Genomic DNA, 13,915 nt, shown 5'->3' on the forward strand with positions numbered 1-13,915 from the left:
TTACATGTCGTCTGGCTTATTGTTGCTCATGTTACACCGGTGTGTTCATGAGCCCATACTGGCTCAGATTTTGATTGTGTCAGGGGTCGCACACTAAGATGTCCAGCACGTTGAATATAAAAGATTTGGAAATGTTTAAACACTTTCAAGAATATCAAAAATACCTAGACGTACATCACAAATTTGTAAGATGGAACAGCGGTTTGCAACATGTTTACATGTCGTCTGGCTTATTGTTGCTCATGTTACACCGGTGTGTTCATGAGCCCATACTGGCTCAGATTTTGATTGTGTCAGGGGTCGCACACTAAGATGTCCAGCACGTTGAATATAAAAGATTTGGAAATGTTTAAACACTTTCAAGAATATCAAAAATACCTAGACGTACATCACAAATTTGTAAGATGGAACAGCGGTTTGCAACATGTTTACATGTCGTCTGGCTTATTGTTGCTCATGTTACACCGGTGTGTTCATGAGCCCATACTGGCTCAGATTTTGATTGTGTCAGGGGTCGCACACTAAGATGTCCAGCACGTTGAATATAAAAGATTTGGAAATGTTTAAACACTTTCAAGAATATCAAAAATACCTAGACGTACATCACAAATTTGTAAGATGGAACAGCGGTTTGCAACATGTTTACATGTCGTCTGGCTTATTGTTGCTCATGTTACACCGGTGTGTTCATGAGCCCATACTGGCTCAGATTTTGATTGTGTCAGGGGTCGCACACTAAGATGTCCAGCACGTTGAATATAAAAGATTTGGAAATGTTTAAACACTTTCAAGAATATCAAAAATACCTAGACGTACATCACAAATTTGTAAGATGGAACAGCGGTTTGCAACATGTTTACATGTCGTCTGGCTTATTGTTGCTCATGTTACACCGGTGTGTTCATGAGCCCATACTGGCTCAGATTTTGATTGTGTCAGGGGTCGCACACTAAGATGTCCAGCACGTTGAATATAAAAGATTTGGAAATGTTTAAAAACTTTCAAGAATATCAAAAATACCTAGACGTACATCACAAATTTGTAAGATGGAACAGCGGTTTGCAACATGTTTACATGTCGTCTGGCTTATTGTTGCTCATGTTACACCGGTGTGTTCATGAGCCCATACTGGCTCAGATTTTGATTGTGTCAGGGGTCGCACACTAAGATGTCCAGCACGTTGAATATAAAAGATTTGGAAATGTTTAAAAACTTTCAAAAGATCAAAAATACCTAGCATGTCCATGACAAATTTGTAAGATGGAACAGCGGTTTGCAACATGTTTACATGTCGTCTGGCTTATTGTTGCTCATGTTACACCGGTGTGTTCATGAGCCCATACTGGCTCAGATTTTGATTGTGTCAGGGGTCGCACACTAAGATGTCCAGCACGTTGAATATAAAAGATTTGGAAATGTTTAAAAACTTTCAAGAATATCAAAAATACCTAGACGTACATCACAAATTTGTAAGATGGAACAGCGGTTTGCAACATGTTTACATGTCGTCTGGCTTATTGTTGCTCATGTTACACCGGTGTGTTCATGAGCCCATACTGGCTCAGATTTTGATTGTGTCAGGGGTTGCACACTAAGATGTCCAGCACGTTGAATATAAAAGATTTGGAAATGTTTAAAAAATATCAAAAATACCTAGACGTACATGACAAATTTGTAAGATGGAACAGCGGTTTGCAACATGTTTACATGTCGTCTGGCTTATTGTTGCTCATGTTACACCGGTGTGTTCATGAGCCCATACTGGCTCAGACTTTTGATTTGTGTCAGGGGTTGCAGACTAAGATGTCCAGCACGTTGAATGTAAAGTTTGCGGAAGTTGAGTGTTTATGTAGTCATCTTTTATTGTCCCTTATTGTAATGTACGTCCACAGGACTGACCAATTGTGTTAAAATTGGGTTGTTGGTATCGGGTAGTCATAATGATGTTCAAGCAGCAAGCTCTGAGCAACCTGTCGTCCTGTCCTGTCAACAAGGTTGTCTTGTCTTTTGCTGCTTGAACATCATATAATCACAACACTGATTTGTGGATATAACTTACATAATTATATTATGCAATACTTTTCTCACATCAGCAATGTGCAGGGAAAAATTAAATAGAGCTGTGAAGCCTGCGAATTGGAGTTGTTATATTTGTGACCCATTAATAGGTGTTGATTCTGGCACAGGAAGGAGTGCCACTCTCATCAGTTAGTGTCAGCTACTGAAGGGGTACAAGACAACATTATTGAGCATAGTTTGGCGATATACTGCTCCGGTAGGGATAATACCTTAGAGAGGCTATATGCAAAACAAACTCGTAGCCTGCTGGATCAAGCACTTCCTTCCGAGGTACGCGGGACTGCCGTTGCGTGCGGTGCCGACAATTTCTGTACACATCACTTTTGGCTATTATCAACAAAGTAATACCTACATTTCAATACTGCGCGTATCCAGTTCTTTGGACACCGTTGCCGCTAGCAGTTGACTGCGTGACGGCCGACATCTTTTAGTTCGAGCTGCGTCCGGCGCCGTCCCATACATATCGTGCCCGCAGAACGTCTCTTACCTCATATGCATCGTGAACGAAACGTGCGGAGTACACGCACGCACGTGTGACAATCCGACCTTTTGTTGAAGATGTTTCGAGTGTGTGACTCCCAGCAGGTGCTTTTCTATATCCACCCAGTGAACCACTAGACATCCTGTGGACATCCACAGGATGTCGCTCAATGACAACCTGATGTCCAGTAGACGTCCAAAATTGGTCTTACTGACGTAATTTGGACGTCCATAAGACTGCCAATGCAACATCTTGAGACATGGTTTTGGCAATCCTGTGGACATCCAGAGAGACATTTTAGGGACGCCTTACGGGACGTTACCACCCAGCCCCCCACCCCTTCCTTATGCGTGCTTCACTGCACTTCCACTGTGCACGAACTGTAGCAGTGTTCTACACCCGTTCAATTGTGAATAGAACCTTTATTTGATAGACGCAAGAACCGTTACAGTGTAAAAAGGGGCGCACGACACCCAAAAGCAATACCACTGGCCAAAAAAATAGCCTACACCAGTATGCGTAGCTCATGTTGATATCACAAGAATGAGAGTTGGAGCAACACTAGTACACAATTAAGTGACAGTGGCAGGAAAAATGAAGCATAAAATAAACTTATACAAAACACAGCTGAAGTTGTAGCTGTCTTTGTTGTAAATAGCTCAGTAGTATTCACCACTAGTGTGGGGTCCGGTACATATCACAGTTTCTGTCACACTACAGAATTTCCAGAGAAACACGTAAGAACTTCACAGTACAAGTATACCGGATGTTTCATTTAAATTCCCTAAAAAATTCGCGAACGGCTGCACCAATCGAATAATTTTTTTTCAAGTATCTGTCTGATACCACCTACATGCTGATCACCATGTGAATGAGTGGAAGGCGTTCATTATTTAAATACAATTCAAATGAGTTTCGTGAAAGAACATAACTTCTAAAGGAGTGCGCCGTCGCGGTTGACATGGGTACTACCCCTTTTTGGGGCCTTCAGTGGACACCTTTTAGTGAAAAATCTGCCACTGAAGCGAGTCATTTGTTGCACTAATTAATTGGTTTCGCTTTACATATATTTGTCGCGGCTTGTCAAGGCGAAGTGCAAAAAGTGCAGTCATTTTGCGCTTTGCCGCGAGCAGCCGCGACAAATATATGTAAACCAAAATCAATTAATTATGCAACCAATAACACGCTTCAGTGGTTGATTTTTCTCTAAAAGGTGTCCACTGAAGGTCCCAAAAAGGGGTAGTACCCATGTCAACACCGACGGCGCACTCCTTTAGAAGTTATGTTCTTTCACGAAACTCATTTGATTTTTTATATAAATAATGAACGCCTCCCACTCATTCACATGGTGATCAGCTTGTAGGTGGTATCAGACAGACTTACTTGTACTTGTAAAAAAGGAAGTTCTTCGATTGGTGCTCCCGCTCGGGAATTATTTAGCTCGGGGATCTAACTGAAACACCCTGTATAGCATAAAATTCTATTATAGACACACTTCAAACGCATGACAAAATATGGCTTTAACTGTAGCACTGCAGCTACATTGGCAGGCAATACTCACAAACATGTGCAGTAATACTAGCTGCACGCAAATAGGAGTAGTAAAGAGAGGTATACAAGGTTGCAAGTTGATAAAATGGTAAAGATATAATAGGTAATACAGAACAAACACTAACAAGTTACTGTGATCACACACTGTTTTGTCCATGAGGTGCAATACTGAAAGTTCCTTCCACACAACAGCTGCAGTCTCTAAAGGTATGAAATTCCAACCCAGCACACGGACACGGTGTTCAGGTACCAAGGATTTAGCGAACAGTCAGAGTACTTTGCATGAAAGAAACCTTCTACAGTTTGCTCAGAGTTGTACGAACAACTCCCCTGTACCTTCTCATTCATTTTACGCAGAATGAACTTGTTAGTTTTAAATTGTTATCTCCAGTACTTATGCACAAAGTTATAAAGCGCCTAGGCAAACGACTATTTCAAGTACTCCGAAAACGGCTTAATATGGCATGTGTTATCCCTGCTAGAAATCAAAAGTTGCGAAACACAGCAGTACAGCTTGAGAGGAAGGCTTACAGAACGTGGCACTAGCATATTTCTTCATCTCAGCTAAAGGTTTGCAGCGAACGGGAGAATACGTGCTGACAGAAACATGCCAGTTACACAATCGCATGCCTATGTCTGTAAAGGGATCCACTCCCATTTGCAACTGGGGGGGGGGGGCACTCTAATGAAGAAGTACGCCATAGCCACGTTTCGTAAACATCTGTCCTAAGTTGTACGTGGTGGTTTCTGTGCTCCACGGTAGAGAGGACTACTCGTTTTTTAGCATACACTTAGTAGCACTGCCACTGCAGTGTTTTGACCTACACAGATGTCACATGGTACAGTCTTATGTTTAACAGGCTACGTTTTCACCAGGAAAAATATCACATGAAATTGAAATAAACATATCACAGAAACGTTACGTTGTCCATCGCACCATTTACAAGCTACTCGACTCATGTTTATTATTAAATTATCATATGTTATTATGGTCGCAACTAAAAAGTTAAAAAGTTAAATAATGATGCATGGTGAAAGGAGTGAAGGATGCTGCAAGGCCAGACGAAAATGCGCAACAGTATTAAAAAAGTTTGTGTCTTAGGGCAATCCACATTTTCAAAAACATTTTTCTGACAATGAAATCTACGCTAACTACACTACAGCAGCATTTTCACAGCCAGGCTAAAAGTGCGGACACTGAAGAATAGATATAGCTGCTTATCGTTAGGTGCATGCATACAAACACACATCAGGGGAACGCAGAGACTAGACAGAGGCACAGAGGGGGCATGTTCCTGAAGCTAAATTCTGGCACAACAACATCAGAGTTTCAGTCAGACCTATCAGAGTCAGCCCTACCCTAGAGAGTGCTGTTCATGCCTCCCCCAACTTAAACAGTTATCACAGATGAGGCCTGGGTCCCCTTGTGGCAGTGTGCATCCCAGCTTGGATGAAGAAACTCACGTGTTGTCAGTTCGACCAGCCGCTGCCTTACTGTTCAAACGATCTTTTGCGTGTCGGAGCCATGACTTTATGGTGCTCTCCACGTCGTCCTTAGTTGCAGCAGAATGTTTCCTGTTCGCCCTGACACCGCCTGTAAAATGGTCGTTACAGTATCCAGTGTTTAGAATGAAACAGGCTTGTACATAGCACCTATTAATTTTCAAGATATTTACTTCACTGGACAGATTTTTCCTTTCGTGTTTCTCGGAGAGTCGTGAAAAGCATCTTTCGATATAGCCTGATGGACTTAGTCTGCTTTCGCATAGTGCTATACATGGTGTCCCAGAAAATGTGCCACTGAATTATAATAAAAAACTACGCCACCAAGAATCATGCGGTCAGCGGCATTTGTTCTTACTAGGTTTTTGCCACCTTCTGATGGGCACGTCATGTAACCTAAGTTTAATTATGTAAATCGTTATAAAATTATTAGTTGTTGTAAAATTATGTAATCGGAAATTTGCAAAGTAAATGTCACTTTTTTACCCCACCAACATGAAGAGAGTGCCAAATTTACTCAAATTCATGGTAATTGACAGTGACATTCAGGATCTATCATATTGGGAAAAATAGCCGAACATCATGTTTCTCGGGGCACTTGAGTATAACGCGCGAGGGCTTACTGAGCGCAATCGCTGTCACTCTGACGAAAGGAGGTTGGAAACCCGGCCCACAGAGTGACAGTAGAAAAAGTGACAGTTCCTGAAATTGGGAGAGGGAAGGTATGGTCCCAGCTGAAGCCAAACGCGATAAGCTATGTCTGTGTTATCTCTTTCTACCATGCCGGCGTGGGCTGGGTTTCCAACCTCCTTTCGTCGGGCTGACAATGATTTCGCTGAAAAATTCGTCGCGCGCTATCCTCTGCGAGCTCTGTAGAGCATGATTTCCGGCATTTTTTTCCGATACGATAGCTCCTCAATACTCCTGTCAATTATCATTACTTAGCATAAATTCGGTACGCTCTTCACATTGGCGGAGCAAAAAAGTGCCGTTTAGTTGGCGGATTTCCGAGTTCTTTTTTTTATAATTGGGGTTTTACGTCGTGAGACAACTGAGATCATGAGCGACGCCACAGGGGTCGGTCTGTGGATTGCTTTTGCCCACCTGAGGGTTCTTTAACGTGGAATGAAAGCTCATCACACGGCACCGCTGTATTTAACGTCCCTCGCGGAAGACGGCGTGTCTAAGCAACTTGTACCCTGCCACCAAGTTGCTGGTGTCCTCGGCCGGGTTCGAACCCGCGATCTCGGGATCAGAAGGCGAACACGCTACCGACTGAGCCACCGAGGCCGGTTAAATTTCCGAGTTCACTTCGCAAAAATTTACATAATTAAACTTAGGCTACATGACATGCGCATGAAGAGGGGGTAAAAACATAGTAAGAACAAGTGCAGTTGACGGCATGATTCTATGTGCCGTATTATTTTTTAATTAAAATTCAATGACAGGCTTTCTGGGACACCCTGTATAGGTGTATGTTAGCTATACTGCGTACCACGGGGCGTAACATGGAATAGCAAATTTGGCGCATTGATTTGAAACAACTGATCTGATCATTGCTTCTACGTTCAGGCGATCCTGTGATACCTGCTGTTAGGGAAATATAGTCTCTGCGACAGTTGTGAGGCATTAATCGTATCACAGAGCATGCTCCAGCGTCCCGGCATAGTTTGAAACGGACGCCAATTTTGTCCTTCTGTGTGACAGTTCAGCATAGAGGTTACGCGTACTTCCTGGGTTGTCATCAAAAACATAATGCAGTTTGCAGCTCTAGCAAAACTTCTTTGTCCCAACATTGGTTGATCAATAAATGCTGAGAATGTTATGATGCCACTTACGGACAATAATTTGCGGAAGCTTGAGTAGTCCAAATTTCTTCTTTCCTTTCTGTCCAAGCCAACTGAATTCTGACGCAGCACTGTCTGTTAGGAGGTACTCCAGTATTTTTCGTGTGGTGCTTCTCACATCATTTCCACCCAACTGAGCTAGCTCCTGGACCTAAAAAACAAAGGCTTCATCAAACAACTATGTGACATCTAGCATGAAGGCTCTGAAAATTTGTCAACACAGTTGCCAATCTCTAGTTTCTCATTAAATTGGGGTAACTGCTAACTCTCCAGTGACACACACCACAAGAGTGGCGTTAATGCAATGAGAATGTACACTCATCTCAACTGTAAGTGGGTATACAAGAGTGGTACCATGCGGGAACGCTTTGACACTGAAAATTTACCCACCAGTTGTGTCTCTAGGTCCTCGTTCAGTGAGCTGTTGAACTCTTCTAGTGCTTCAGATGATGGAAATGGGAATGGCACCAGAGGTGATGATCCCGACACGTCGTAGTTAAGCCGCTGCCTTGTAAGCTCCTGTAGGACTTCACCATGTTCTTGTTGGGTTAGTCTGATGATCTGAAGCAGTCTCAATACTTGCTTCCCATAATCTGTTGGCACATCAACATTTAAAAGGTCAGTGAAACACATTCCAATATTGGAAGATCACTACGGGTTCACTGTTATGCAATAACTACGATGACTTGTAGTATATTGCTTTGTGCATAACATGGTGGTTAACTAGAGAATACCCACCTTCTTTCAGCACAGCTTCTACCCCTTGGTACCTTTCACTTTGTGACTCCTCGTGCACTGCAGAACAAAAGGAATGAGCTTGAGAGAATTTCCTTAAGGTAATCATGTGGTACATGCTATCCAACTACTGAGCTCTCTGCTTACTATGTGAACGTGAAATGGAGCTCCTTTGCACTGAACTTTCAAAGCGCTTCTGGGGTGCTGAATTTCTGGCAACCTCTGTTGAAACACCTGAAACTACACAACGTTACCGCATATGTCTGAACCACACCTCTCAGAGCTACATGATACGCCCATAACTTGCACTGAAGCCATGTTGCTTCCCGTATTTTAATCTTTAATCTCATATCCATATTTATTGTACTACGTACAACGTTCACACTATACTGTCAATACAGCATGTGATTCATGACAGCTCACCTAGTTAACTGCACGCAAGGCTCTTAACATGCCTTCTGATGATGATAACGAGCCGTATAGCACACAAGGAAACGGGAGAAAATTCCCCAAGACTGTGGTGGGGAGCGTAATAAAATAATAGTAAGGTGACTAGGCTATAAAAGAAAACTCAATCGTACTAACTGATTTAAAACACCATGATGATTTAAAACACATGAAGTCTGTGGATAGCATAGTATGGTTAAAAAGTAAATGTCTCTGAAAAGCTATACACATTGGAAAAGGGTAAGAGAGACTCATCAATAAGGCTGGGTGGTACCATAGGTGATCCCTATAAAACTTGCGAAAATGATGACAGTGATAGGGTTCATGCCGTGGACTCTGGACCGTGCTAAAAATGTGCAGCACCCTGCAGTAGTCAACATGTTTGCTTTTACCTGAACATTCCTGGAGGTCTGCTGCTGCAGCAGCATGTGGAAAATTAGGTGGCACAGGAGGAATGTCGAGCTGGCTGTCCACGTCCTCATCTGAATCCTCCGGTAATGGTTGTACTTTTCTTTTTTTTTGCTGTAAGCACAACATCTTAATAACTATCAATGTAATCAAATGCACAAAGTCTACTACTAACGCAATCAAAACAGTATCGAATCACAAAAATGTTATAACTAGATCAACACAAAAAAGCCTGCAAACATGCACAATGCACAACTGTACTGTTCTCTAGCTTAGTAGCCAGTGTCAGTCCTGCTGAACAATGTTTACATATACCCATATCGTAGATAGTTCAGGGGGAAAAAATGCATTACACTTTGGCCCATGCTCCTGCCCTTCTTCGTTTGTCTGTGATGCAGACACCTCCACAGCAGCCTCAGTAGCTGAAAGGCATGAACGCTTCAGTGCTCTTTCCGTCATAAAATAAGATTCCGATGTGGCACAGTATGCCCAGGTGCAAAGCTAGTAGCATTTCTATGCGCTCTTTGTGCACTTACCTTGTGTGATCTCACCAATCATTTCAAGGTAGCGCTTCGGTGGGAAACGATTCCGTGTTCTTTGATCAGCATCGCAGTCTGAGTTGACATCTGACGTGTACTGTAGGTCGTTGAGCTTTCGACGGGCATCGCCATAAGTCGCTGAGGAAAGTGAACAATAAGCACTTCAGCAGTATGAAAATAATTATTTGCATGTGGTATTTCAGGCTTATGGAATGTGGGTTCTATTCCTTTGTCAGCAGGTCGGCACACAGAGTTCTCTTCATCCAACACCACACGCTGTGGTTACTGCTGTATTTGACTGTTGCTGTTTTTGAACTTCAATCTTTAATTTGCATTGGACATTTAGTCAGCGAATTAATCTTACACTTGTAAAAATTGTACACTTCCAGCTCAGAGCATATAGAACAAACAATGATCCAAGCAAGTAAACGCAGACAGTATTGCTTCATCACCGCAACACAACAATATCTACAGTTAACTATTTTCTCAAGTTGCCATCTTCCTGTACACTGGTGAAATCAGGCACCTGGTATGATTTTCTACATCCGAGGGGAGCAAAAAAGATCAGACTGACTTTGTCATCTTTACAATCTGTATATGCATTGTGACTTCTTGCAAGGAAACATACCACAATGAAAAACAGCTTCTAGAAAAACAAATATTTTAGCTGCTGTGCAGGCATCAGGAAGTGGTTTCACAAAAGCAGGGCAGGAAAATCCAGCACAATCTGAATGATATGCAGCAGGAAAACTTACAGTATATACCACGCACGAGAACCTTGTATCCGTCCCAAGTTGCTTCAGGAGGCGATGACTTCAAAATTAGTCTCTTTGCTTTGTCAGTGGAAACCCTAGGCCACTTACAAGTGGTTCCACTGACCCAAGATGCCGGGACAACTTCGATCTCATTCTTGGCTAAGAAGTGTGCGATGGCAAACATGTTAAAACTATAAACCGTCGTGCACTCAGTAGAGAGGGAGCTCTATGTGTGTGCGCTGTGGTGGGGGAACTCCTCAGGACATTATATGGCCTGTGGGGACAGAAGGCATACTGTTAAGGCTTTTGTTCCTTTCCGTTAACTAGAGATCAGTAAGTACAGTTTATTAACATTACCTCAGGGCCTGCACAGCAATCGGTGACTAGGATGCAGCAGACGAGCAGAGGTACACACATGTGAAAGCAGGAAACTGAAGGTGGAAGTGGATGAAAATCAGGATTGCAGCTTTTGGTTATGCAGTTCAACAACCCATGAGACACGTGTTTGGCTATAGGCCATCATTATAACTCACTGAAATTTTACATTTGTAACAGAGATAACACAGCACACACAAAGAATTGAGTGGTCAATGTAGCAAGGGGACAACAGCATAGCGATCCCTAAAGGGCAGTTTTAGCATTTTTCGCACTCCAGTTATCGGCCAACATTTGAGTCCGGACAGCTTAGACACAACATAAATGCCGATTCGTGACGACTCAAATGGCTGAACGTAGAGGTCCTCTTTCGTGCAGAATTCACGACCTATAATGCACACCTCTCGCGTTGAACACATAGTCGCAAAATTTTCTATTAGAATAATGCGGCCGTCCACAGTGCAGCAATTGTTTCCTTCATTTAAGCTGAGAGTGTAGCCACAGAGTTTCAGGTTTTTGTATTGTGGCCCTGTACACCCAGCCAACAGTGGTCCATTGAAGTGCTGCTGAGAGAGCTGACTCGCAGTCATGAAGTCTTTCTGCGCTACTGTGCCGTGCCTTTCCGCAAATCTGTTTAGCAGTTGCTCCAGTGGGGCTTCATGCTTCCGAAGCTGCCGTTTCAGAAACCTCATATTATTTTCGAAAGGGAAGGCACTGAATGTATCGAGACTGCCATGTTTCGCCACGTCCTTAGCAAGGTGTATGCAACAATGTACATTGAATGTTACGTGATGCTCGCCGTAGAGTTCAGCAAATCGGGCGACGAAGAAACGCAACAGAGTTTCTGCGTATGAACAGTGCTGTTTGCAAAATTCTTTGCTGGCGAGAAGAAATATTGCAGAGTGCAGAGTGAGGAAATTCACATACATATCTATAGGCAGGCGACCTTTTAGTATGACTGGACCTGTGTACAAGAGCATTAGCCTGAATTCTGTCGCTTTCCAGCGGTCAATGTCATCCAGAGACCTTGGCTTTCTGTTGAACTCTTTCGGCATGTGTTCAATTAGGGACAAGTTCAACTCCGAAATTGCATGCCTGTCAGCTGACCCAATTATGCACCGAGGGCCAGTGGTCCAGAGGAGGAGGAGTTTTTTCGTTACCCCTAGGCAGATTAAGTGCATATAGTCTAGCGGCACGTCACTGATACAATCTATGGCAAGTTCAGTTAGGACGGAATTGCCCTTATGGTGGTCACTGTCGTGCTGCTCCCTAAAACTAGCATCTGTTCTTAATGGTGCATTCATATCAAGGTAGCACATTCTGTTCATCTTGAATTCACCCTCAACAGTGCATTTGGGGCAAGCAGATCGTGCATTGTGGCCTTTGGTTGACAATACTAATGCACGGGCTGGAGCATCGCATATGATGCTGTCAATTTTGACGATTCTGAGCTCCCCACTGATGATTATGCCCTCATCACACAAATGCTTTGCTTCTGTAACAAAGGGACCCAGATACTCATTCACCACTGAAGGTTTTTCAGTTCCTGCGTACACACCAACCAAAAATACGCCGTCATTCCAGCTTTTAAGAGTACACTGTATGGGCCAGAGTTGGAGCTTTGAACTTTTACTGATGGGAAGCCCATCAATGTTTACCACAAGCTTTAACACCATTGGCACGTCACTCACACAGGAAAGAAGTGTGCGCAGTCCTGTCGCAACGCCAAAGTGACAGTATTTCCCACTGCCCATTGGTTTAATGTGTGCTGCGGTGTTTCGCGGCGTGCTCAGCAACGAACGAGCATCACTAGGAAATTCCGAAAACGAAGGGTGGGTCCGCAGAGTCTTCAGGAGGGCAGTAAGTGCCGTGTGTGTGATATTATGATTCACAGCCCACTGCCTGATTTGAGCAAGTAGGGAAGCATCGTCTGTTTGTGCTTCTATAACTGGTACATTAACTTCATCAGAGCTGCCATGGCTAAATGGCATGTTCACATGTTCGTTCGCCAGATAATCTCTGCCGCGGACATCACGGAATGCCAATGGACTCGGACTGTCAGACGGACGCGTTTCAGTACGCTCTTCATATTCGTCCTCATTGTCGCTAGAATTCGGACTGTCCGGCGGACTGGAACTACGTTCTTGATTTACGTCCTGACTGTCGCTAGAATTTGGACTGTCCTGTTCACTTGAACGTTTTACAGATGTTGATGGCTCCTCACACTGATCGAGATAAACCGCAAATGCTTCATTTGCTTTCCTGTACGCCTTCAGGTATGCATAACGCTTCTCCTTTACTTTAGGCATGACTCCGTTGTGACAGGCCGAATTGTCACTCAAGAGCGTTTTATGCACAAACGAAGCGCAAATGCACACAAAATGCTCACCACGGCTTGTCCTTTTTGTGGAATGAGCGGTGGATGATGGAAAACAACACTGCAAATATCACGGATTCAAATACACTCGCTCTCCGTTGTACCTCACTGCACAAAAACAACGCGTTCACGTGACGGAGATAGCGATGACGATGTGTAGTGCCTTCTCTTGCGAGGTGTCGCCATGCAAACGAAAACCGAAACCACCGTGCGAACGCTGCGCAATATTCGCCACTTCTAAATGTGGGAACTCCTGCTATTCAGCAGAGGTCCCTTTGTTGGCTGAGCGAAATTTTTCGTTGTCTAGACTCAAGAAACTGTTCCAAATATACAGCGTGTTTGGTGAAGTGATAAAAAATTCTAACTGACGACGTACTCGTCGGAGGAATGTGCGACTTTCGGCAATTACTTTCTGGAAAAGTTTTAATTGAGGAAAATATATTTTTTCCACTTAACTTTCAAAATTGACAAGCGAACCCCACTTTTTTTTACAGAAATATGAAGTACTGCACCGAGAACCGCAGATCCAACAAAAATTATGCACAGGACAGCAACAGAAGTAGTCAAAAAATGAAGAATCGTTTATTTCTTAGGCAATTTGAGGCTTTGTTTGTATCTGTCCCTTCTATGTTGTTCCAGCCTCGGAACATCAGTTTCTCTCTTAGTAAAAAAAAAAAAAAAATAGTGAAAGTGCTGCTTTAGCCCCACTTGCTTAATTATCGCTAAGAAGCGCGCACGGAAGGGGCGGCAGAAGGAGGAAGTGTCCCCACGTTCACCCGTTTTGTTTTCTTTGTAATAAGACGGTCGTCACCACAATC

At 43.3% G+C, this 13,915-nt stretch overlaps 1 protein-coding gene across 3 annotated transcripts; it reads right to left on the reverse strand.

The window, feature by feature from the left end:
• Positions 1-3,952: 3,952 nt before the first annotated feature.
• LOC135374291 (uncharacterized) lies at positions 3,953-13,375 on the reverse strand. 3 transcript variants are annotated; one of them, XM_064607276.1, is made up of 11 exons: positions 13,110-13,375; positions 10,703-10,776; positions 10,346-10,619; positions 9,588-9,728; positions 9,405-9,473; positions 9,036-9,165; positions 8,344-8,436; positions 8,200-8,256; positions 7,852-8,054; positions 7,453-7,612; positions 3,953-5,705 (listed from the first exon to the last, which is right to left on the reverse strand). In XM_064607276.1, the coding sequence occupies exons 5-11, from the start codon at positions 9,414-9,416 to the stop codon at positions 5,572-5,574; spliced, it is 789 nt and encodes a 262-aa protein (XP_064463346.1). In that variant the 5' UTR covers positions 9,417-9,473; positions 9,588-9,728; positions 10,346-10,619; positions 10,703-10,776; positions 13,110-13,375; the 3' UTR covers positions 3,953-5,571. The 3 variants fall into 3 exon arrangements, with proteins under 3 accessions (XP_064463346.1, XP_064463347.1, XP_064463345.1); XM_064607277.1 differs by lacking the exons at positions 9,405-9,473; positions 9,588-9,728; positions 10,346-10,619; positions 10,703-10,776; positions 13,110-13,375 and having other exon boundaries at positions 8,344-8,430; positions 9,036-9,222; XM_064607275.1 differs by lacking the exons at positions 9,405-9,473; positions 9,588-9,728; positions 10,346-10,619; positions 10,703-10,776; positions 13,110-13,375 and having other exon boundaries at positions 9,036-9,222.
• Between the last annotated feature and the right edge of the window lie 540 nt (positions 13,376-13,915).

Source organism: Ornithodoros turicata, unplaced genomic scaffold (assembly GCF_037126465.1).
Source record: "Ornithodoros turicata isolate Travis unplaced genomic scaffold, ASM3712646v1 Chromosome52, whole genome shotgun sequence".
NCBI lineage: Eukaryota > Metazoa > Arthropoda > Arachnida > Ixodida > Argasidae > Ornithodoros > Ornithodoros turicata.